Raw genomic sequence first — 26,430 nt, forward strand, 5'->3', positions numbered from 1 at the left:
CGTAGGACAGTCATTACACAGGACAAACAAGTAGAAGACTGACAGAATGCATCCATGAATACCAACTAGCAGTCAGAAGACATGATGAAAACTCTTTAATTTCACAACATATGAACAGACGTAACCATAGTTTCAATTGGGAAAGTGCGATCATCCCAGACCGAGCCAAGTCCAAAAACATTAGGGCATTTCTAGAAGCCTGGCACGCTGACAAATTAACCATCAATAGGCACATAGATATAAATAATATCTATATACCATGCAAAAGAGACAATATACCAGCCAAAAAAAGGAACAAAATATTCAAAATACCTCCCCACCAGCAATCAGCACCCAGATGAGCATAGATTAACTCCAAGATTAACATCAGATCAACAATCAAGTCAACAACACCCCAATCAAGGAGCTGCCAAACAAGCCAACAGTAAACAACCCAACCAAAGAACCTCTAAGACCACAAGGCAAGCCACTAGAATATAAACTGAGAGTAGCCCCGTTCCTTACTAGCACTGATGATGTTACTTAGATTCAGCAATCAAACATCTGCAAGAAGACAATCAAGCACAGAGAGCAACAAGGTCCCCTTCAGATTAGACTTATTTATCAAATCCAAGTTTAAAAACACTGATCTAAAAGCTTGTCAGGATATATTTGCAAATCTAATCCACCCACCCACTTTTGGTACCTGGATGTCCTTATTGAGTATTCTGCCCAGGGCTGGAAATGAGCCATCTTCCTTCTGATGCTGGATGATCCAATCCTTGGCAGCTAAAAGTTCTTTGGGGTCAATGAAAATGAATTCCCGGGATTGAGCAAAAGATTTCAGAACAAAGGCTGTTAGCCTGGAAATACAAAGGTCATAAAGTGCCTGAGGATGATTGCCACCACACTGGCTGCTTACTACTATGTGAGGCTGTTATCTAGCCAGCCACTGACTCCGTACCTCCAACCCTGAAGAACATTTTCATACTGCCTCATAAGTATCCTCCTCCTAACTGCTGTTTTCTGTATGAACTGACAAGCATTCTTCTAGCTTATAAAATGGACTCAGGTTGTTTTTCCCGTCAACTTTGTCCCTGTTTTGCTGCATCTGTTTTTGCACTCAAAAATCCACAATCCATGATGAATGTTGGTTTTAGCATGAGTAGAGAACTGCTCAGTTCCAAAGAAGCACAATGAAATGAAGTGGACTTCAATGGAAAAGAAGCAACAGAGCTAGGGAGGCAAGCTTTCCTTCCAACAACAAACCACCCAAATTGTGGTCCTAGTGTCTGTGCAATAGAACTGTTATCTCAGTATTTGCTTCTGTACCTCAACTAAGACAGAAATATTTTGATTTAGCTGCAGAAATCCATGTCAGTATCAACTGCAGGGCAGGACAAATACCAGATGTGCGACTACTCTGAACACGGTGAGATAGTATAATGTTATCTTCCTACCCATTAATTTGCAACATACCACATGCTTCCTGAGGAATCCCTTTCCCCAAAGGCACTGTAGGAACCATCTTGCCTCCTGTAGGTCAATTGGCGCTGGTATCCTGGAAAGAACCCATAAGACAGCACATAGAACCTGCACATATAGGTCAAACTTTATTTACCGAAGTGAAACGTTTTGCATGTTGGGGCCAGAAGCAATTGCTTTCTGAATCTCCTCTTAGAAAATATCCCTGCAGCCTTTCAAGGGTCAGTACCTTGCACTAGGTAATCGGTGGCTTCGCTCTCTACCTCCGGGCTAAGTTGTTTGGTCTTCTGAAGATATTTGAGGACAAAGATGTTGGGAGCAAAATGAATCATATTCTGCTCTCCGCAACCAAAGGGCAGTTGAAGGAGGTTGTCCAGATTGTTCAGCGTTGGCCCCATCACATCTCCTGGTACCAAAAGAAAAGCATAGTATCAGAAAAAACTTGCCTTCTAAGGTCAGATCTGATTCTCCCAGGTGGGAGCGAGCACAAAACAGAGTCCATAAGTTCGCTATCAATCTAAGAGAGATTCTCACATCTTGGCAAGTTGAATATGCTTGAACTTCAACTCCCAGAATTCCCTAGTCACCGTGGGGGATGCTGGTCTAAAGTCTTTTTTACAGAGTACACTGGAACCAATTGCCCAAGCCCACACCTGGAGAGGCCCTAATGCAAAATACGACTCGGAATTTAAAAGAATTAAAGGAATCCATTATTTTCATTCAAGGCAGTAAAATCAAGATCTTCATGATCTTCCTATTTCAATATTTTAGGTGATCTCACGTTTTTCCAATTTTCCAGGCAACCAAATTCAATAATCCAACACCACCAGCAACAAAAAATGGAATGAAAAAGTACCATTATTATAGGATGCTGAGAGAAAAAAAATATATTGGGGCAGTTCTCAAATGAGTATTTTGAGAAGAGTTGTATTTAGAGATAATTGTGTTTAATTTGCTTAATATATAGTCCTCAACTTACAACAGTTTGTTTAGTGGCCATCTGAAGATACAGTAGCACTGAAAAAAGTGACATGGCTATTTTTCACATTAATGATTGTTGCAGCATCCCTATGGTCTATGATACCCTATGACCAAAATTCAGAGGCTTGGCGACTGACTCATATTTATGATGGCTGCAGTGTCCGGGGGTCATGTGATCACCTTTTGTGACCTTCTGACAAGCAAAGTCAATGGGGAAGCCAGATTCACTTAAAAACCGTGTTACTAACTTAATTGCACTGATTCACTTAACAATTGTAGCAAGAAAGGTTGTAAAACAGGCAAAAGTCATTTAATAACTGTCTCACTTAGCAACATAAATTTTGGGCTCAATTGTGTAGATAAATATGCTTAATATATAGTTGCTGAAACTTTATCTTTTCTGGCTTAGTGTGTTGCATAAATCCTTCCCACTTAACCAAGGAAAGACTATCTATATCAGTCACTAAATCAAAGCAAAGGTACTGAGAGGTACTAGAATTTGGGGACCTTTTGCAAAAAAAAAAAGTCAAATATGTCAAAAACTTCAAAGGTATTTCAGCTGAATCCTTCAGGCTTATCTGAAAGACAAACAATTGCACTCAAGCAGTACTTTTTAGAGTCTGAGTCACAGTTAATACTTTGGAGAAGGGAACAGGGAGGATGAGATGCAAAGTCAGCACAGGAAGGTATTTTTAAAAACTATTAAACCTACGATAGGGCCTAGAATCGTGTTTTGCGATCAAGAATTTTGCTGTCAGTATTCAGCATTCCTGGTTCTATTCACTTAGGCAGACCACACACACACAAAGATTTTCAAAGACTTCATATAGACCTGAGGCCTCAACATACCCTCTCCTATACTGAATTTAATATTTCTAGTTATTGATTTCTCATTTATATGTAATTCACAATGGGAGTTCTCTATCACAATAAAGGTACCTATTTATATTTAATTTTATATTATATATGAGAAATCCAGTTAATCCTATGGAGATGCCTAATAACCTAGGAATTGCTAATATTCTTACAATAAAAGCTCCTAAGAGTCTTAAGGAAACTATTGAAATAATTGAACACCAGATCTTAACAGACAATATTTCTAAGTGTGTGCTCTTGTTTTTAAATTTAGGAAACATTCATGTACCTTCAGAATCCCAGATTAAAAAGAAAAACCAATCACAGATCTGATGCCAACTCAGATCTTACCCTCTGATCTAGGTTCTTCTCCCTTAAATAGTCAAATGGGTAAGACATCTGAGAGTAGAAGCAGTTTCCTGAAAATCTAAGAAAAAAATCTAGACTAAAATTAAATTAATTTATGTCAACAGTATCCTATGACATATAACCAAATATTGCTTGCCACATTATATTTCCCAGAAACAAAGAGACTGTGCTCTGAAGGGAAGATTCTTTTCCCTGGTACTCTAAGTGTAATCTTAGAGTATTTTGATAAAAAGATTAGATATATTTACATACATTAGCCACTCTAGCTAAATAAAGCCTCTGTGTTCCAAGACAGCATACTACTGTATTATGTATCAGCTGTTCTGGCTGTTCCTCCTCACTTAGTTAGGGTGAGTAGTTACAAACAGTTTTCTGTTTGGAATGTATTGTGGAATGAGTCACAAATTCCAAAATGCTGCAATTGTTATTAAAGAAAATTAAAAACGAAGTACCCCAATCCAGAAAAAATGCATGTCAGAATCTAGTTCTAGGGAAATAAGCAGACAAGAATTTAATTTTTGTGCTCTGCTTGAGAGATACCAATTAACGCACTGAATAATTCCTTCTTTGTCCAATACAGACAGCTTACTGTTATGTCGATTCGGTTATGAACTCCTACCATGAGTTTCTCACAACAGAGCTGACTTTAATTGTTCCCAGTGTTCATACCAATAATAGAGGCAGTAGCTCTCTCTGAGCCTGGAATCACATTGTGAGGAACACCCAGTGTGAATGCTTCATTGTGATTCTCATCCGTCTCCTCTTTCCTCCAGATTTTGAATTCGCCTGCAGAACCCCAACCTGTGGAGAAGCCGATATACTTCACCTCCGGCTGCTTGGAGGTGGACCAAGTCACAATGATGGACTCATTGAGAATGAAGGGGCCGTGGCCCACCTGTACAGAGAAAAATAACACACCAAAATCCAGGCAGGAGATGCATATTATCATGAGCTGCTTAAGGAGTACTACTGAATGCTTTAACTAATTAATAAAAAAATGAGAAGAAACAAACAAACAAAAACCCCTACCTGGATGACTCCATGGGCCCAGCTGATCCAAAAGCTTCGAAACTCGTCCCACGAAAGGATGCCTACAGTCTCTGTGCTGGCCACTGGCTCGCCCATCTTGCTAGTAGAGACCCAAGTTTTGGAGTTCTGGTGCCCACCAATGACAATTTCAGTCATCTCCGCCATGTCATGGGGGGCAGAGGACAAAGCGATGTGGGCATTATTGTGGGCCTTGATGGCAACATCAAAGCGCATCATGTGGGCAGGTTTCTGCACATACTGGTACTCATACTTATTAGGAGTGGAAATGTGAATTTTCTCTAGTCAAAAATAAACCAAAAACACTGTCAGTGTTCAGTCCCATTCACAGCAATGCACCTCCAAAGACACATCTTCACGGGCCTCTTTTAAACTAATCTCTCTTTATGTAAAATAGTTTTAGCAGCAACAAGGCCACAGCACATAACTCAAATTCCATATGCTCAAGTCAGGGTTTCATGGAGTATATCCTTCAAGTCACCTTTCCAAAGACCACACTCACACCTCAGCAAGAAGGCAAAGTTATCTACATGTTTTGATTGGAGATTAATTGTAATGGAACGCCTTTAAATAATGTTTTCCCAGAGAATACAGAAGATTCAGTGGTCAGGGATCATCCCAACAAAATGACTATATTTCTAGAATTGCACTCGTTAAGGAGCATTGGCTTCTTATTTTATAGCCTTTGGAGTGCATGCAACACTAGATCCCTTCGTGGTAGCCCTATGAGTTGTGCTGTCCCAACAGTTGAGCTTTAATTAGCGTCAAGAATGATGCTGGAGGGAAATGGTACAGTGGTACCTCAGTACTCATCGTTAATTGGTTCCAGAAGGCACAATGAGTATCAAAAATGATGAGTACCAAACAATTTTTTCCCATAAGGAATAATGCAGTGAGTCACAAGGCAAGTTCTAGCTTGTTCACTGAGTGCCAAAGAAACGATGATTAATCCAGACAAAATTTTTGCATCAAAATGCGTTAATTACCAAATTTGTTGAGTTTCAAAGCAGCTGAATACCAAGATACCACTGTACTGTCCTTACAGTTTAATCTGGGTCAATTTAAAGATAGCAACTGGTAAATTCCCTAGGCTGGGTTTTCCCTCGCAACTAGCACCACATACAATGGGGGAAACTTAGCCACTAATCACCAACTTTATACTTTGTGCGGGCAACTGTGAATAGGTACTTGAGACAGAGGCTTTAGTTAACTTCCATGCTGCCCAAACAACAGATTGCCTGTGTGAAAGCTATTTTGCCATGACCTGCTACTCACACTATTTCTGAAAGAGCATAAATGTGTCCCAAAATAACCCAGTGGTCTATTTGGTGTTAGGTCTACTTTCTTCCATGGCCACTTCTATTCCACTTGTCATCCAAATTATTTTGAGACATGGATTTGATGTTTTTGTAGAAGGCTTCTTCCTCTTTCTCTAAGAGTACTAGCCCACCTCAGAAAGAGGAAATATTAGTAGGATGGGGCTTGGAAGGGTGGGGTTTGGAAGAATTTTAGGTGATCTCACTTTCACTTTGCCTACACCAGGGCTTTTAAACCAGTGGTACGGGTACCATCTGTGGTACATTGGCACCTGGCAGGTGGTATGCGACCATCTTAGAAAAGTGGTAGCGGGGGAGGGAAATGAACTGAACCGGTGGCAGCACTGCACAAGCCTGAGCAAGAAATGGCTGGAGCTGCAGGGTTGTCAGGGCTCAGTGGAAGCGCCAGGATCAACGCCAGGCTCCAGCTGGAGCTCGGCGCTAATCCTGGTGCTTCTGCTGAGTCCAGAAGAAGTACCGATCAGCTGGAATGTTGCAGCATCTCCAGGGTCTTGTGATTTACATTCAGATGCTTGGCAACTGATTCATATTTATGACGGTCACAGTGTCCTAGGGTCATGTGAAGTGACCAAAACCTGCTGCAACCACCCAGCAGATGGGGGAATAAAAATCAAACACTCCCACCCCACCCTCGCTGCCAATCCTCAACAGAAATGCTCAAAACAATGAAAACCTTGGACAGGAGGAAGAGCGCTGCCGGGTGAGCAGGCAGGTGTCTTGCTCGGCTGTGGCTTGGGGGGCATTTTTTTCAGTGCCATTGTAACTTCAAACAGTCACTAAGTGAACTGTTGTAAGTCGAGGACTACCTGTACTTTATCACTTTTTTCCTTTTTTTTTGGTCATCAAGTTTTTGACACCTTGCTAGGCAACTGGTGGTACTCGGATATTGCCATATCCTAAAAGTGGTACAATGGGTGAAAAGGTTGAAAAGCCCTGGCCTACACTTTTTACTTGCATAAAAGAATTGGCAGTATATAGCTGTCGGAACCTGGCTCTTTTTCCAGTTTGACGTCCTTACTACCACTCTGTCCACAGGTCTAGCGGTCTATCGTAAGACCACTAAATACCTATACAGGAAAAAGAAATCTAGTGATTGTTGGGAAGAGTGCTTCAGTCATGAATGTAAGGGTCTGCTTGATATACAAATGGTGCTTTGCAAAGTACGGTTAGACATTGATTAGATATTACCCAAGCAGATCCCTATGTGGCATCAGATGTCTCACTTCTCCATCAGCTCAAGCCAAAATGGCCAGAAGGCAATAGCCAGTGACTGGAAGAGATGGCATACTCACAGCAGTCTCCAACTGCAACCAGGAGATTGTTAGCGAGACAACGTAGATTATTCATACAGCAAGACTTTTCTTGGGATAAGAGGGATAATATAACTCTTTAACTTGAAAAGCTAAAGGCAAACAAAGGCTACTTCCTCAATGAGACAGTGGGGAGGAGAGGAGAATATTGTCAGGACATAATTGTTAAACGCAGCTATCAGTGCTTAATAATGAGCCAGAGAGGAAAACTGGTGCTGAAATTTTGCTGAAACTGCTACTGAAATTCTCTCACCGTTAGGACAGAAGAAAACACTGTAGGTATATTCTCTGGTCAGTCCCTCTGGCTGCAAAAGAATGGCATTTTTTTCTGAAATACCTACACCAAAATTCAGTGGCTTTATCTTTAACAAAAAGTATCTCAAGAAAAACGTCAAATTTAGTTTACTTAACGCCCAACCCAAAACAAAGCAAAGCAAAAAATATAAATCTAGCATACATACATAAAGATTTTAAGAAATCAATGACACAAAAATGAATGATTAAAAGTTTGACCAAAAATTTGGTTTGATGCCTAAAAGAAAGCATATAAATATTCTTGGAAACAGAATTTTGCAATTATGGAACCTTTAGAAATAATTCCCCTTTCTCTAGGAGTACTAGCCCACCTCAGAAAGAAAAAATATTAGTGGAAAAATTTCTTTTTAACATATATGACTTGCCAAGCGCACCCATGTGGAGATCCGTGGGCCTTGATTCTTAAATCCCAAATCCTACATTCTACTATCCATCTATTTAGAAAATATTAGCATCTCTTCTAGCTTCTGGATCTTGAATCTAATGGTCATTTCTCCCTCTTCCCAGCTGCAACTATCTCTCTGAAAAGGCCATTTGCTTGCTTACCTCAATAATAACACTCCTCCGTACATAGTCAACACCAACAGGAATCCTCTTGTCTATGTGGGCATCCTCAGAATGTTTGCCATTCTTCATGAGTTGAATATTGTCTTGACAGCAGCTGCTTCCACTATAAGCAAAGGCTTTTGCTAAAAATGACACAAAGAAATATAAATTCTCAATAACTTGGTCCTCGATTGGAACTTGGCATAATCTAACATGGCCACGGATATTTTTCTTGTCAGTTGGCATACTCTCTGCCTTTTCTAGATTATTTAGTAATAAATAAATAAATAAATAAATACATACATACATAAGCAAGCAGCTGCTATTTTTCAAGATGCAAGGCTCTAGGTCACTCTATGGCAGTGATGGTGAACCTTTTAGAGACCGAGTGCCCAAAAACTGCTTCACCCCCGCACCACCCCTACTCCGCCCCCACCCACTCACAGGACCACCCACCACCTCCACAGCCCTCCCCAGATTGCCCAGGCGGCCCAGCAGCGCCATGGCAGCCATGCCCTCCACCCGTGCCCCCAGCATCATCTGTTTGTGATGGGGCACAAGGGCGGAGTCTTGTCCCCATTGCCCGGCTGCCATATCCTTAGTTGCGCTGCTCCAGGCAGGCCATGCCTGGGGGCGACTCTCCTCCAGGGGAGCTGCTGGTGTGGAGGGGGCCACGGGGGGAGGCAGGGCTGGGGCAATGGCACGTATGCCCACAGAGAGGGCTCCGAGTGCCGCCTCTGGTACTTGTGCCATAGGTTTGCCACCACTGCTCTATAGGCTCACAACTTTTCTTGATGGGCAGGGAGCTATAATGCAATGCATGGCTGGTATGTTCATCTTTTAAAAAATAATGGCAAAGGGACACTGAGATGGTAGAAAACACTCTGAAAGAGCTTTGCAGGTAATTTCCTGCATGGCAGCATTTGTGAGAGGACCTAATTCTAGAGATGCCATTGGCAAAGGTAGGTTGTGGATTCTTGCACAAAAGGTTCCTATCTCTTCAAGTGAGAATGTACTAAGAATGATTATATTCAGGAGGAGTGTAACACTCTCTCCCTTTAGCAGACTGTGGATAAGATGCTTCACCTTTTTATGAAAAGTGTCTATAGTTTTTTCTATAGAGAATATAGATTCCATAGATGTCTATAGATATAGTGTCCATAATATAGAATCTATACCTTCTGCAGATAGGCAAAATCCATTGAGTGGCGGCAACCACGTGTAACAGCTTTCAATTTTTTGAAAGGAATACCAAAATAAGATTCACCATTCAAATTTGTTACCTGTGATGTTGTTTTGCCCCAGTTCTCCAAAAGATAGCACGATAGAGGTAGGCTTGGCTTTGCCAGGGGCTACGCACTTTTTCCTTGTCAAATGTTGCTTTCCAGGATGTCCCACAAACTTAATGCCTTTGGCCACCAAGATTTTCACGTGAACCTGCAAGATTATAAGGAATGAACAATGATTATGATGGGTCAGTCCAGCTAGTCACCAGGGTCAAACTAAAGAATGTTGGAGTAGTAATAGCAGATCACATAAGCTTAGCACCAGGAATATGCAGGCTGGCATATGTGTAGAAGTCTTCCCTACAAGTCGAGACACTAAAAAAGATAACCTTAGCACCAGCTAAGGTTATCTTTTAGTGCCTTGAATTGTAGGGAAGAGGTCAGTGACAGCAAAGATCTAATTAGTATCCCTGGCAATATATTTTTTTCTTCTAAGTAAAGTGGGTTGTGTACACTATGATACCCTGAAATTGCCTTAATAATGGCATATTGTACTATTTAAATATATAATTTGAAATTTATTTCCATTTTTTAATGATTTGCTGCTGTTTTTTTTTTATCTGAGCAACCGAACAGTTAGCAGGTTCTTCACTCACTGTTATATTCAGTCTGACCCACACCACACTTCTTATGGATATTATGGGAATTGGTCTATGTGGTTTCTAAATCATGGATGTATAGCTTTCTGCAGGGTTTCTCCAAACAACATAAACACAATTCCACAATGGTATCCTTCTGGGCCAGATTTGGGAATTGGGACCAGAGGGTACTTTTTTGCAGTGTTCTCCTCTTTCCTCTGTGACCAGCTGCAGTCAGTATTGGTCATAGGAGGAGTAGCATTCTTCTGCAAAGCTGATGCACAATTTGGGAAATCCAGGGGACCTTGGCTATTTGCACACATTACTGGGCTGGGAGAACTAGCTCACAAGTCACTTAGAGCTTGGTCACTTCACAACTGGATGACTGCTGTGCACCCTATATGGGGATGCCCTTGAAGACCATGAGGAAATCACCACTGGTCCAGAATACAATGGTGTATGCAGATTCAGGCACCCCTTATTTTGCTCACTGACTTTGAGCGTACTGATTTTGTTTCCTTTTAGGTGTAATTCACGGTGCTGGCATGGGGCCAGATTATCTGTGGGAGACAGCCTCTCCTGAAGATACATGCTCGTTCCATCAAGTCAGATGGAGTAGCTGTGCTCCAGGAATCTTCTCTTAAAGATTGTCATCTGGCAGGACCTAAGAATTAGCAGTGTCTGCTCTGTAAAGCACCATCCACGAGTTCTGACAGATCCCTGCCTTTCTAACTTTCCAGAAGGCCTTAAAAATTGGCTTTCCCCCCAATCATGGGATAGGATGAGACTGGAGCCCAGTGATTCTGATGTTTATGTTCTAGGGAGTATTGTTTGAAGGCATTGGGAACCATGCTGGTTTTTATTGTTTCTTTTACATTTTTATTACTGTTGGTGTGAGCCATCCTGAGTTTAGCATACAAGATGACTAAAGGCTTGTTAAGTCTTTTAAATCAGTCAATTAATAATCTCACCTCCAAACACATGGGTAAGTAATTATGGACTGTCAGAGGAATCTTTGCCTGTTCCCCACGGATTATGTGGTATGGAAGGGTGAACTCAATGAAGAATGGCTTGAAGGTCTTGAGTTCAGTCTGTCTCGCCAAGCCTAGCCCTCTCTCAGAAAGTCCAACAGCCTCCATCACCCATGTGGTGATGGAGTCTGGAACTTCAACACGTAGCTGAGCTTCTCCTGAAACATCACTGTTAAAAAAATGGGAAAGGGAGGAGAAAAGAAGAGTCACTGGGAACCAGCACCAGGGCAAGATACATCAAAGGCTTCAAAAAGAAATGCATCATGTATTCTGAACACAAGAAGCAGCAATGAACATGTCACCTTTCCTTTCAAAAAATTTTTCATAGCATTCTCCTGCTGAAAAGTTGGATGGAGATAGTAAGCTCTGTGTAAATCTGACATTAAGCCACATGTGCTTGAGCCCTCAGTTTAACCTTCCTCTCTATGTATTTCAAATGGCTCTAGCACAGGGTGTTGTCTACATGTGAAGCTTTCTATGCTCCATGAAACAAATGAGGGAATCTGTAAGTCATGGACAGCTTGTTGTCACATTGTCCCATCTCTCCACATTGCCTCCAATGGAAGGATCATGATGAGATTTCTAACATATGCAAGCCTGCATATTCCTTGCAGAGACAACTATAGCGTGCAGATATTCTCTGCAAATTTCCCATATCCAGGCAACATTCTATGGCAGCAGCCATATAAGGGAGACTTTTTGGCCCTTGCATTCCCCTTATTTAATTCTCTTGCCCTTGCCCTCTTCCCCTGTTCAGTTGCCTTTTTGTCCCAGGTCCAATCCCCAAACCATAGCCAAGGGCCATGGAAAGCAATGCTTTCTTCTTTCTTCAACAAACAATGGGAGACACAAAAAGGTGCTTGTCATCTATCCATATCTTTCTTCAGGATTGTCTGGATGCCAAGCTTTTTTTTTTTCTTTTTACAACAAGCAAGCTATAACTTGCAGTGAATATTACATCAGGCAAAGGAAAATTCCAGCATTTTAAGTGCAATGTTTCCTTGTCTGGTAAGGCTCAGTGACTGCTCCAGTCTATCAATGAGGTTCTATAGTTGAACATGTTCTTGAATCAGGTTTTCTTAGCCTTTATCCAACATCTATATACTGTATACTACATCATAGTCTTGCATGAACCCAGTCACTATAATTTATAAACTATGGTTAAAGGCTTCATACAATAAGTAAACTCAAGCAATGGTACCTTAGTTAACAAATCATGGCTTATCATCAACTCTGACTCATGATGTCAGAAAAAAATTAGACCCTATTAACTGTGTTAAACCTGGGGTCTTGTGTATGCAAAGTTGTTTTTCTAACAAATTAATGTCTTTTTCTATGGTAGTGGATTTCCAAATCTGACAAGCATTTAAGAGCATGACAAGTGCTAAATGAAAAGCCATTATCCATGTAGCACCAGGTACGTATTTGCAAAATGATAAGATAGTATGATTGCCAACATTCCTGTAAATAGAAAGGAATTTTAATAGATAGAAGAAAGATTTTTTAAAAAGTTGCAGTGTTTGTTTAGACGTAAAAAAAAAAAACCTGTGTTCAGGTATTTCCTTCTCAGTACTAACCAAATCAAGATGCTTCCCGATCATTTTTTGTGCAAGAAATTCTGTTTGCTAACTTAAGGAAACATCAGAACATTCCCCATTTAACATTTAAGTAAAGAAAATGGATGCTGAATGTCTGTCATTTTATCTACTGTGCTGTTCCTTGTCTTACCATGCTTTAAATGTAAATCAGTGGATGTAAAAAAAAAAAAAGGCTTAAATTACAACAGAATGACCCCTATTGATCAGATGATAAGAGGATAGGAGAGGAAGAAAATTGGCTATAGTTTCCCACAAGGATGAATTGGCAAAGGCAGATTCTTTTCAGATAAAAGTAGTTTCCAGTTGCACTCTAAACCATGTAATGAAACAATGAGCCATGGGCACTATTCTCTCAGCTAGGATGATAACCAGTAACAAGAATGTCTGCATACCACATTGGCATTCATTCTCTGCCAAAGCAGGTACCTGAGTGCAAACACAGACACAACTATTTGGCTCTCTGACAAGGCCCAAGACCTTCTAAGAGACAATCCCTGATATCTGTAGAAACCTTTTGCTTCCTCTTTCACCAAGAGTAACTTATAATTCTGGAGAGAAAGTGCCCCATGGCCAATTATCATTTGAGCAGATTTACAGTTTTTCCATTGAAGCCAAATGGGAAAAAAACATTATTTCTTCTCCTATTCAAAATTACAGGAATCCTTACGTTTAGTATAAAGCTTTACCTAATACATGTCTTAAGATCAAACAAATAGGGTCCATATTCCTGGATTAGACAAATCTTGGACCGAATGCCTCACAGCTGTGTTCAAAAGCCAAAAAATTATCTAGTCCAGGGATGGACAATCTATGGCTCCCAGCAGTGATCTGTGACTTCTACAACATCTTAAGTCATGTAGTCAAAACCTGAAGACTGATGTTTTGGCAGCAGACTGTTTGTTTAAAAAAATATTAAAAGAATTCAGATGAGATGCAAGCAAAATGCACTATTCTTCCCTTTAAACTCTGCCATCCCCAGCTCCAAAACAGGGTTGTGATATCATCATACTCCTTGACATAGAATGGAAGAAAAGCTGATACAGCTTTCAGGTGAAAATAAGTTGCTCTCTCCTTATCTAGTCCAATACTAAGTTTCTGAAACACTACAGTGAACCTGTAAATGTAACATGAAAGCAGTGGCACCTCTTGCTTAAGTCTGCCAGCAACTGATATGGAGAAATATTGTGTATCTAAATGAACAAATAAAATATAAGGACCGTAATAATAGTGGTGTCATTCACGTCAAGTTCTGGAATGTGCTCACAAAAATGGGAATCCTAGAACATCTTATTATCCTCATGTGAAACTTATATATAGATCACGCCACAGTATGGACCAAACATAGTGAAACTGATTGACTCCAGGATGGCAAAGGAATGCAATAAGGCTGTATGCTCTCCCTTTATTTATTCAATATATGTGCCAAATATATATTAATGGAAGCTGAATTGGAAAAAGAGTGACAGTTGTTTTAAAACTGGAGGAAAAAAAGTGTGTTACGCTGATGACACTACTCTGATAGCTGAAAATGCAAAAGATTTAGTAATAAAAGTAGGAGCAGAGTGTAAAAATGAGACTAAAATTAAATACAAGGAAGTCCCATTAGACACAACCAGTTCAACAACTATTCTTAGAACCAACAATGAAGATTTAAGTGGTGGATAGCTTCTACTTTTTAGGATCAACTATTAAGAGTAAAGGAACAAGCAGTCAAGAAATACAACACAGATTAATACTTGGTAGAGCAGCCATAAAGTCCTTGGAAGATATATTCTATACCTACAAAGATCAAAATAATGGAAGAAATAATATTCCCTGTGACACTCTATGGAAGCAAAAGTTAGATTTTGAAGAAACAGGATATAAAGAGTATTGATGTTTGGAACTTTGATGTTGAAGAAGGCTTCTGAAAATACTGTTTGCAGCTAAGGAAAAAAACAAATGGATCATTGAACAAATCAAGCCAGATAACAGGCTCAAACTATGTGAAGACCTAGTTGTTTGGGGGACAGCTCTAATGCTGGGAAAGATGGAAGGAAAAAAGAAGAGGATGACCAGCAGCAGATTGCATGGACTCAGTTACAGGGGTGATGAGTACAATGCTGGAACACCTGAAGGACCAAGCGAAGGACAGTAATGGAGAAAAATCCACGTGTTCACTAAGAGTCAGCATTAACTTGATGGCACATGATCAATCAAATCAATTAATTAATAGCTCTTTACAGTCTAAGCGTCTCTTCAACTTCTTTCAAAGCAGATCAAATGCTGCAACAGTTGCAACTTCATTGACACTTGTAAGTCTCCCTCATTAAGTGTCACTGTAATTGTCAATTGTTCTTGAATGAGTGGCCATAATCTGAGGACTACCTTTATATTATTTTCTAATTTTATAGCAACTTCACATTGGTTTCATCAAGTCTTTGACATTATCAGTATATTTGTACAATTATGGTTTTAATTTTTCTTCATCATGCATCACTTTACACTGGCTTATAAAAAGGCACACTTAAATTTTTAACCCTTATTCCCAGTTTGAAGGAATCTTTCCTATTTTTTTTTCCTGATCTAACAAACCTCAATAACTCCATGTTTCTCACAGAGAGAAAAACAAAATTGTGCTTCATTCACCAAGCAGGACAGGCCTCTATAGACGATAGAAGATGGATCCATATTGAGGAGAAATTACCTGACATTGAAGCACCGCCAGATCCAAGTCTCTGGGAAGAATGTTCTTTTCTTCTTGTCTGCTCTGTGGAAGGCAAGAGATTTATCTATGCTGAGAGAACTGAGCAATTTTCTCCTTCAAAAGCAGAAACTCCATGAAACCCTACTTCTTGTGGTAATACAATCATCTGATTTCAGCCCTTGATCAGTTGCAGGGCCTACCAACCAATGTTCAAACTCATACTAGTATTTAAAACTCTCAACATCTGGAGGCTAGATGTCTATGGAGATTCTCAATCATCCAGGTCATGGTTGTCTCAAAGGTGCTTTTCCAAAGGGCAACTGGACTTTCTTGATTTCAGTTTAGTTCTGAACTGAGAAGCTTCTTGGATGAGAAGCGAAAAGTTTTCAAGGAAAAAAACAAGAAAGTCCAGTTGCCTTTTGGAAAATCACCTTTGGGACAGCTAGAGTCTAGGTTCTTCTTCTTCTTCTTGTGCCATATCCGTTATCGGGCGTTGGTGATCATGTTAGCGATCCTGTTTTTATCAGCAGCCGCACGAAAAAGTGCTGCTGAGTTTTGTCCAAAACCAATCCCCTAGATTTTGAAGCCACGATGTTCTTCTTCTGCCTGGACCTCGTTTGCCTTCAATCTTTCCCTGGAGGATTAAATGGAGTATGCCGTATTTTTCTGGGTGTCGCACCACATGTCTGAAATACTCTAATTTTCGTTTTTTAATTGTTTTGATGATTTCCCTTGGCTTTCCCAGGCGGCTTATCACCTCCTCATTTCTGATCTTGTCAACTCAGCTTATACGTAACAGCCGCCTGTAAATCCACATTTCAAATTCTTCTAGTCTCTTCAGGTGGCCTTCTGTCAGAGACCAACTCTCTACTCCATAGAGCAGGAGTCTAGGTTATCCCAAATAATTCCTCCTCATACATGTATTTGCCCAGGAACTCTAGCCTAGCTACAAAGTTCTTTTTCCAAGTATTCCTCCCAATCCAGTTGGCCAAGTGGCCACATAGAAGAAGACCCAACATAGGATTGTTCTTCCCAGGGAAACCTGTCTACTGCCCATATTAGTGTCTTCCTGGCACCAGTTCAAAATATTTCCTTTTCTACCAGGCATCTGTGGTTTTGAATCTAAGTGTTTGTTTTATTTTTATTCCTATAATATCACTATACTGTACTATGTTTCTATTTTACCACATTTATCATTGTTATCAATGATGTAGAGACTTATCATTGCATAAAGAATTCTGCCCAACAAAAAACAATTTATTAGAATAAATTAAGTTGCCTTCCTAGAAAAGGCCAGCTAAAGGAAACCCTGACCTAGTAAGCACCTCATTCCTTGCTTCTCATGCCAGTCTCAGGCTTCCACAACCAGTTGGCAGGAAGCAAGAAACAAACGCCTCCAGATCTCCCATGGAACAAAAGCTGTGTGATTAAACATTTCCATTCCCAGACAAAGGGGACAAAACAGAGTTATATTATCAGCTACCACAACATGCACGCATACACATTGATTCCATCACAAGTGCCATCTGGCCTCTTCTTATCAACCCTTACTGCCTGCTGAGCAAAAGAGCAGGTGTCTGCCACCATGCCCAGAACAACAATGCCACTTGGGTTACGTCGTTGGGATTGTAGCTGCCTGTTACTTCCCATTGGCAAGCTTCTTTGGCTCATCCAAGTAGCAGACAGGCCAAACTGGCTCCTAAATCCTTATTCCGTGGAGCCAAGCCCGAAGCCATCTTCAACACAAAAACCCCAAGTTGAAAGGCGGCACAACACATCTTTGGGACAAATAGATTATCAACAAAAGCAACATTTGTTCTACCTGGGCTGAGCTTTGGAATGTGTAGAAGCCACCAGCATCCCGGTGTGAGGTTGGAAGGCAGGCACAACCTCCTCCGTATATAGACTGCCACGCTGTCTATGGTTTAAGCTGACGAGATCAGTCATTACAACTAAACCGGTTTCCTAGGCAACAGGAAACAACAACAACAAAAAGGCCATGTCTGTTAAAAAACTGATTCGGTTTGTCCCATTAAAGAGTAATGACCCCCACACACACACACCTCCAAATATCCATGGAAGGAAAGATCACTGAAACACTGGGAAGCTGTATCAAACCAGCCAGCACAAATGGCTGTTACCAGGAAAATATTTAGACACTGCAGTGATTTCCACATCCTTTGTGACTCTTCTCCAGAAAGACCAGGTGCTTTGAGGAAAACTGGCTTAGCAGTTTTCAGATTGTCTAAGTGGAATTTCCAGGCAATGGCGAGCAAAAATAAAATAAAGTGGACTTTGTGAGAATCACCTCCACTTTCAGGAGACAAGTGGGAAATTTCTTCTTCTTCTGGAGCTACTGCAGACCCTCCTCAGATGAGACTGCATTCCTTAATCCAGATTACAGATGGCATTCCAGACCAATCTATCCTGACTTGCCAATTAAAAATGCTGCCCTCCCCACCAACAGCATATAATTTATGATGCAATAATTCCCCAAACATTAAATAAGTCTTCATTAGGAATCTTTGCATAATTCTGAGTTTGAAAAGGAACCCTCAAAACTCCCTGAGATATTACTCTATTTTGGTTAGGAGATGTACTTCTCTTAAGAATGCCAAATTTGGTCTGCAAAAATCCAAATAATCGTTAGATGGCAGGACTAACCAACACACTTCTACCTAGCAGTCATCTTGGTATTTGCAGTTCTGATAGAACATTTTTAATCTCAGTTAATATTTTTATCCGATAGGAATTCACTTTCTTTGAACACTTCCTTGGGTAAAAACTGGCTACTAAAAGGAAGAGAGTAGAAAAACTCATCCTTACTAGGGGATCAGTTTTCTGTTTCCTCCCAAAACAGACAAGCTTGTCTTCTTTAGAAGGAATGCTTCCTATGGCTCCCTCAGAGGCTGCCAGTTTATTTTTGACTGCAAATTCTCCCTCTCCCCCCCCCCAATTTAAAATGATCTGACTTGTTTGTTAACAAGCTTTTCTTTTCCCCTCTGATCAAAATGAAATCATTTCGCCCTGGGAACAGAAGAAGCTGTGTCCCTTTTGCCAAGCACGTAGGAGCCAATAACGTTTTCACCTATGCTATCTCGGTTGACAGCCCTCTTTGGGGAAAGTGGCCTGTTTAGAGAAAGCAGAAAACAGGATTTTGCTCTGAATGCCAAGGACTCCTTCTCAAAGAATCTGAGCACAAGATGTACTTAGAAACTAACCTCTCACGCCACCTCCTTCCTCACCAAAGAAAAGCCTTTCCAACAGCCACAAATTTAGAGTTCTCGGAACAGGGGGAAAAAAATATCTCCGTAATAAGGATACAAAGATGAGGGAACTAGAGGCATTTTCAGAACATATTTGGGTTTGATTGTGGAAGGATACAGCCTGCAGAATGGGTTCTAAGCATGAAAAGAACTAGCACCCCAAATGCACAGAATGGCTGCCAGGTTCTGGGTGCCCCTCAAAAAAACAACAACACCCGAATGTATCAGCCACGTTCTCCAAAAAGGCTTCCAATTCTTTTTCAAGATTGCAAAATTCTCATATGAAATCTGCTCTGGGTAACTGGTTATATCTTGTTTGCAGTATTTTAACTCCACTGTTCTTCCTGCCATAGTTTGTGGTATCTAGAACAGGGGCAGGCAACCTTGGCTCTTTTAAGACTCGTGGACTTCAATTCCCAGGAATTCTGGGAGTTGAAGTCCACGAGTCATAAAAGAGCCAAGGTTGCCTACCCTTGATCTAGAACTTCAGGATCTTCCTAGCACCAGTTACTATGTGAGACCAGGCCCAGAGACACAGTTTACTGAAAAACCTACCTTAACCTGCCAAATTCCAACATATTTCTGTTTTACAAATATTCTTTATTTGTATATTTCTTTTACTTTAAAGTTGCAAGATTCAGTGCTGGCAAGATGTTATTTCTACCTTAGAATTCTTTAGTACCAAGAATTGTTTTCTCAGAATTACATTGATTAAAATAGAATTTCTTATAGCATTGCAACATCCAATGTTGTGCTCAAGAGCCTTCTGTAGTTTACTAACGGTAACATTGATTAAGAAGTACTGAATTGCTTACTTCTTGATCAATGCTGAGTTAGTGCTGAATTTCCCGCTACTGTAATTTCCCTTAGAATAGCTCTCTAAAACTATGCAGTGTTAATTTATGTTTTAAGAGTTACAGAAATGTTGAGAAACAACTTTAATTAGATGTTTCATTCTTTTTATTTGCTAAATAACACCCTCTATTGAAAACAGACAAAAGAATGGGGAAAAAAAAAAAAAACCAAACCAGAAATGAAAGTTCCTTTTCTTGGAAAGAGAAAGTAATGCTGGAGCAATTTAAGTTTAAACAATTAAGGGGATAATTAATCACAAATCATACAGCCAAGATCAACAGATAAACAGTAAGCCCCCAAATAGTGAATATTTAATTAAAGTCATATAAGCTCTAAATATGGCATTTTGCAAGTTTGTTACTCCAGATTAGTACAGATTCTAACAACATATATAAAACATTATGGTGCAAAAATAGGATATGCAGCCTATTATTATTATATAGTGATCTCTGCATCACCCATTAAAAGTCACTGAACAAAAAAACGGTAGTTTCAGAGAAAGGGATTGTTATAGATTGGTAAATTCCTATGGTAGGAAAAGCAAGACAAGATTGAATTTGCTCCATACCGTGTGCTAAAGTGGGTTTAATCTGTTCTGTTGAGTTGTTCTGCTTGACTATGCTCTCAGTCTGCTGGCAATTTTACAACTACTGCAAAAGACATCATGCAGATGCCACATTTATGCAAGAAGGGAAGACCTCACCGTAAACGCACAGCGGGCATCTTTGGCAATGTCCCAGTGCCAGGGAAAAATAGAAGAACGACGGCGACGCTTGTGTAGTGTTGAGCCTGGCCACCAGAAGTGCCCTTCTTCTTTTGAAGTTCCAAAAGCATCAGACACATCATAATCTGCAAGTTCCTGGAAGATCTGCACAAGAGATAACATAACATTTGTCCATGAGCATGTCAGGGATTAATAACTATCTTGCTGGATTACTCACAGGCTCTACTTTTCAGAAGTGATCAACAAAATCCAACTCTGAAGTGTGAAATATAACTGCAAGGTCTTCAGATTATATAAAATAATAATAATAATAGTAGTAGTAGTAGCAGCAGTAGTAGTAAAGTTGGAAGGGACCTTGGAGATCATCTAGTCCAACCTCCTGCTCAGGCAGGAAACCCTAAACCATTTCGGACAAATGGCTGTCCAGTCTCTTCTCAAAAACTTCCAATGTTGGAACATTCACCGCTGCTGGAGGCAGGTTGTTCCACTGATTAATTGTTCTAACTGTCAGGAAGTTTCTCCTTAGTTCTAGGTTGCTTCTCTCCTTGATTAGTTTCCACCCGTTGCTTCTTGTCCTGTCTTCAGGCGCTTTGGAAAATAGCTTGACTCCCTCTTCTTTGTGGCAGCCCGAGATATTGGAACACTGCTATCATGTCCCCCTCGTCCTTCTCTTCATTAAACTAGACATACCAAATTCCAACAGCCGTTCCTTATATGCTTTAGCCTCCAGTCCCCTAATCATCTTTGTTGCTCTTCTCTGTACTCTTTCTAGAGTCTCAACATCTTTTTTACATCGCGGTGACCAAAACTGGATGCAGTATTTCAAGTGTGGCCTTACCAAGGCATTGTAAAGTGGTATTAATACTTCACATGATCTTGATTCTATCCCCGTTAATGCAGCCCAGCACTGTGTTGGCCTTTTTGGCAGCTGCAGCATACTGCTGGCTCATATTTAGGTTATTGTCTACAGGTATAGTATAGGGAGTACCTTGCTCAATAGTAGTAACTGTGAGAGGAACCTCGGAGTCCTATACGAGGTTCCTCTCACAGTTACTACTATTGAGCAAGGTACTCCCGATACTACCTGTGAATTTGGTTTTTCTTGCCTAAATGTAGAACCTTGCTTTTTTCACCATTGGTAGCATATATGGTATGGTCTTCCAGTGTATCTAAGTAATAAGAGTTTTAAGAGAGATCATAGCATTTTTTTTTCACACCACAGGTAGTTAATCTACACTGGCATAAAATGCCGCAATGATCCTAATTTTAAAGCAATGAATATGATTTTGCAAAGGATAATGGTGTGAAAAGATGTCTATCCATAATTTTGCTTGTAGCTTTCTGAGAGGCACTGGCTGCCTGTGTAAGAAAATATTTATTTGTCTTGGTCCAATCTATTAAAGTTACAGGCAACTTGAAGCCCTTCTCTGCTAGTTAGGAGCTGCTTCTGATCCAGTCTGAGAACTGAAAGAACAGTTTCCTGCCATCTTAATGCTTATAAAAAGAGAAAGCTTCCAAATGCTCCTAAAATACCTAGGGGGAAAAAAAATCTCACTCCTGCCCAGATGAAATGATGTCCAAGCCTACTGTGGCCTTAGTTCCTCCAGAAAATTGAAGTGTGGCTCCAGGCTTTCCTATGTTTGCCCATCCCTACACTGGAGCGATGTTTACGTTCTTTCTAAAATCTCATCACTTCCTTCTTAGACTCAGCGGTCTGATAGCACCAAACACTCCCCCCTCCCAAGTGGATGCTGCTCACCTGGTCAGTGGTCAGCTGGAAGCCAGGCTTGAAAAGGTAAATGCTTTTGTCCACTGTGGCCAAACAAACACAACTTCCCTTTGCAGCTCGCACTCTAACAGATATGGAGTCACCTGGCCTGGTCTCATTTGTTGAAAATGCCACCGAAACCTGGCATTGAACATTAAGAGGAGGAGGAAGAGAAGAAAGGGAAGAACCACCATCATCCGGGATCCTTTGCCAAACAACCCAGGTGCACGACTAGCCGTTCTATACTGGATACCTGATTCTCAAAGAAAGGCTTGACGGCAAACTGCATATTATCTGCAACCCCTTCTCCATTCTCCCGCACATAGTATGCAAGAAGACGGCCCAGGGGAGCCATGTTTGGGATGACTGAGAAACAGATAGAAGTCATGCAGGTACTCAGTTCTGGAGCAGAAGAGTTGGTCAAGTCTAAAAAAGAAACAGTGTGGAAAATACATTTGTGTTAATAAAGCCCTGGCTTTTCAGGAGGCGGGGTCAGCTGTTTGTTCATATCCACCCACGGGAGCCAGTGACTGGCCACTCAAGGTAGAAAGCTACTCCTTTCTGACCCTGCCTCCAACAGGCTGAGAAGTAAGTAATGTAAATGTTCTTACCAGAAGAGGCAGCAGTGGCGGTTCTTTTGCTCCCCTCCCAAGTCTTGTTTCGAGGCAGCAGTCCTGAAAGAACAATGTTCCCCCGTGATACAACTTCGTAGTGGAGTATGAAATTACACGGGCAAGTGGACTTCACAGCAATACATGCCTCCTCTCCCACCTGGAAAGAGAAAGGGGGCAACTGCAGCCATATAAAGGTTTGCTAATATCTCAAGTCAAGGCCATGGTTTCCCCAGTTGCAATGTATGGATGTGAAAGTTGGACCATAAGAAAGGCTGAGCGACAAAAGAATTGAGGCCTTTGAACTATGGTGCTCCTGCCGAGTCCCCTGGACTTCAAGGCAATCAAACGGGTCAGTCCTAGAGGAGATCAACCCTGGCTGCTCTTTAGACGGCCAGATTCTGAAGTTGAAACTCAAATACTTTGGCCACCTAATGAGAAAGAAGGACTCACTGGAGAAGAGCCTCATGCTGGGAAAGATTGAGGGCAATAGAAGAAAGGGATGACAGAGAATGAGGTGGCTGGATGGAGTCACTGAAGAGATAGGCGTGAGCTTAAATGGACTCCAGAAGATGGTAGAGGACAGGAAGACCTGGAGGAACGTTGTCCATGGGGTCGCGATGGGTCGGACACGACTTCGCAACTAACAACAATTAACAACAACAAATATCTCTTTCCCAAGTGACTTTTCTGAAAGAAAAGCTAATCTGGTTGGCATGACGGGCTCAAGGTGGATTCATCCTTTCATCCTTCCGAGGTTGGTAAAATGAGGATCCAGATTGTTGGGGGCAATAGGCTGACTCTGTAAACTGCTTAGAGAGGGCTGTAGAATACTTATATAAGCCTGAGTGATATTGCTGTTGCTATGATTGGTGGTGTAGTTTGGCATATCTGGAGGACATGGATTTGAGGAAAGGGGGTTTGATTCAAAAGGTGCCATGGAACAAAGACTGAATTCCAGCATCACTGCTGAAGGAAACGCCTTCTGAAACAATAGACCACATTTCCCTTAAGTATTTTGGAACCTGGCACATCTTCCAAATCCACGCCATACTCAGGGCAAAGCAAAACAGAGCACAGCTCAGGATGCAAAGATGCAGAGCAGTCTCATTGTTAAGAAAAGGCAGCCAAAGAGTTCTGGCGATTGAGTGTTTCCCTGGAGCAAGATCAATTCTGAAAGCCAGCCAAAGTGGAACACCCAGCCAAAGCAGGCATGTTGGCTGCAGCCCAGCTTCCTCAACAGGGATATTAGTCATTCCAAGTGTACTAGGCTGAGAACAGCAGAGCAACCCATCAGATGCATCTTGAAAACTCTGAAAACAAGATGCAGACAGTTGCCTTGCATCTTACCAGAAAAGGCCTGTCTGGCATCTGAAGCTGGATGTGGCACTTGCTAGGTGAATACCAGCTGCTGATCGACAGGTAGTTGGGTAGATACTGATCTCCAACAGGCTTCCCATCCAGGGCTGTGACTTTGGTCTTGAGAAAGGTGGAAAGTAGAAAGTCATTGTCAAGCGCAACTTCTGAACTCCCAACACATCTTGCAGATTTTGACCAGGCCGATCTAATCTTCCCCCAGATTTAACTCTGCACTGTGGTTAACAGAAGAGGATGCAACCTTGCCAGATCGGGGCTGTTTGGAGACTGACATCCAGTGAAAACAACAAAAAAAGGTCTCTATAATTCCCTTCTCCTCCTCGCTGCACCCTGTATCAATATCATTGTTTCTCCATTATTTTCTAATTAATGGATAGAATATGGTTTCAATAAGTGGGAATCTATGGGGAGTCTCAAAATAATGAAGTGTTTCTTTTCACAGATTTTTTTTTTCCTGTCTGGAATGAAAAATATTAACCCACCTGATCATTTTGAACATTTGCCTCCATTTTGAACCCACCCATGAGAAAGAGCTTATGTGGTCTGATATGGCTTCCGTTGACAGAACCTGGCTCCTTGGAACTCAGCTAGAAAACACACTTTTCCATCCTTTATCACCTTCTCCATTTACCTGAAATTGCCATAAACTGAATCTGGGATGTCCTAAATACCAAGCAGACATCCTCCTCTCACTGTACCCTGCCCCGTGTTCTGTGGGTTCCTTCCCATTCAGTTCAAAAATCCCCCAGAAACCACACATCCACAAGGAAATTAAGAGATTTAAGGATTAGGAAATCCTCCAATTAACGTTCTTAAACAAAGTTGCCCCCATGTTCTCAATCCATTGGCCCCATTGACAAAGTGTGCCTTTGATGAGATTAATGGCAATTCCAGCCCACTAATCCTATCAAGGGCTTTCACCCACCTCCAGCCAGACGTACTGGACAGCAGGGGGGATGGAGGGGATTTCAAATTCCACCACACCGCCTCTGGACACTAACTCGCTTGTGTAAATGTTGTCCTTTGGAGTGAGTTCCGCTTTTACCCGGACAGTCACTCTATCAGCCGGACTCCCATCAGGATAAGTGACTTCAACCTAAAGAATCAGAAGAAAAGTTAACATAATGTATGGAACGGTTTTCCTCAGGGTAGAGATGGGTTGTCCTCCCCCCTCCACACAGTATCACCTACTAGCAGGAAAACAAGCCATCAAACACAGGATGGGCTGCTGCTAAGAAGGCAGACTTGGGGAAATAACTGGCCTGTGCATGTGTAAGAGATGATAAGCCACTACAGTTCCTAGCACATTCAGGACAGGAATGTCCATTACCCCCAGGGCATTCCCAAAGCTAGGAGGAAAGGTGGCCAAAGATGTAATAAATTGTACTCCAGGTTGTTCTTTGTTAAGCCCTAGAAGTTAAGCAATTTTAATCCCCTGGAACTGTTGTCCAGCTTGCTGCTTTAAGTCCTGTTGAGGAGGAGGAGGACTGCAATCCTCAACATCACGCAAATCAAGAGGCATCAATCCCCATCCCACCTTGCCTGCAAGGACAATGTGTAACATCTCCAAAAATGAAATGTGTCATTCTAGGTCAGTGGTGGCGAACCTATGGCACACGTGCCAGAGGCGGCACTCAGAGCCCTCTCTGTGGGCACACGCGCCATTGCCCCAGGAGAGTCGCCAGAGTAGCAAGCACGTGGTGTTTGGAAGCGACAGGGCAGGAAGTGAGCAAGCGGCGTTGGCCCCGCGGGATGCCCTGGAGATGGTGAGGGACTGGCCCCCACCGCCCCAGCCCCGGCCACGTTCACCCAGTCTGCGGTGACCACTGCAGCCATGCCCACCCAGTGAGCCACGCCCCCCCAATCCGAGAGCACCACAATGCTGATGCAGCCCTGGCACTTTGCGATAAATAAGTGGGTTTTGGGTTGCAGTTTGGGCACTCGGTCTCTAAAAGGTTCACTATCACTGTTCTAGGTTATCTTGTAAACTCAAGAGATTGGGTCAGGAGAAGGAATCAGGTTAGCACACTTGTGCATAATGAAAAGTGAGAGGGCTGCCAGGCAAATCCTATAGAGTTGATAATTTGTTTTCTCCCAATGGCAATATCAGCCTCATGGAAACCCCTAACAAAAAAGAAGAGGAAGAAGAAGAGGCTGTGCAGATGAGGTGCCAGTCCCACAGGCAGACACAGAAAAACTGGCTCCGGAAAAGCCTGGTTGGGAGGGAAAGGTCCTGTGGCAGCCAACTGGGGCCCAGCAAATCTCTAGTCTCTGAGGCTCCTCTTCTATATGAGCTACAAAATCTTCATAGAAGATCTTCTGCTGCAGGGATCCCCAACCGTCAGGCTGTGGCCCACTACCGGGCCTGTGGCCCATTCAAAACCGGGCCATGGAAGCGGCGGGGAAGCACATGCGTGCGTGCCATT

General features: G+C 41.6%; 1 protein-coding gene across 4 annotated transcripts in view; it reads right to left on the minus strand.

Annotated features, from left to right (window-relative positions):
- The window catches only part of CPAMD8 (C3 and PZP like alpha-2-macroglobulin domain containing 8), a 64,867-nt gene that overhangs the window by 18,951 nt on the left and 19,486 nt on the right, over positions 1-26,430 (minus strand). For all 4 annotated transcript variants that reach the window (XM_039338486.1, XM_039338485.1, XM_039338484.1 and 1 more), the window contains exons 12-28: positions 24,930-25,100; positions 23,978-24,106; positions 22,628-22,787; positions 22,270-22,442; positions 22,008-22,157; positions 20,228-20,392; positions 17,226-17,368; positions 15,404-15,466; positions 11,060-11,288; positions 9,508-9,661; positions 8,225-8,367; positions 7,617-7,668; positions 4,699-4,997; positions 4,339-4,564; positions 1,694-1,870; positions 1,459-1,540; positions 686-842 (exon numbers count right to left, since the gene is read on the minus strand). In XM_039338486.1, coding sequence (XP_039194420.1) covers positions 686-842; positions 1,459-1,540; positions 1,694-1,870; positions 4,339-4,564; positions 4,699-4,997; positions 7,617-7,668; positions 8,225-8,367; positions 9,508-9,661; positions 11,060-11,288; positions 15,404-15,466; positions 17,226-17,368; positions 20,228-20,392; positions 22,008-22,157; positions 22,270-22,442; positions 22,628-22,787; positions 23,978-24,106; positions 24,930-25,100 — 2,673 coding nt within the window. The remainder of the gene's footprint in view (positions 1-685; positions 843-1,458; positions 1,541-1,693; positions 1,871-4,338; positions 4,565-4,698; positions 4,998-7,616; positions 7,669-8,224; positions 8,368-9,507; positions 9,662-11,059; positions 11,289-15,403; positions 15,467-17,225; positions 17,369-20,227; positions 20,393-22,007; positions 22,158-22,269; positions 22,443-22,627; positions 22,788-23,977; positions 24,107-24,929; positions 25,101-26,430) is intronic.

Source organism: Crotalus tigris, unplaced genomic scaffold, assembly GCF_016545835.1.
Source record: "Crotalus tigris isolate CLP2741 ecotype Arizona unplaced genomic scaffold, ASM1654583v1 scf7180000017701.1507938, whole genome shotgun sequence".
Classification (NCBI taxonomy): Eukaryota; Metazoa; Chordata; class Lepidosauria; order Squamata; family Viperidae; genus Crotalus; species Crotalus tigris.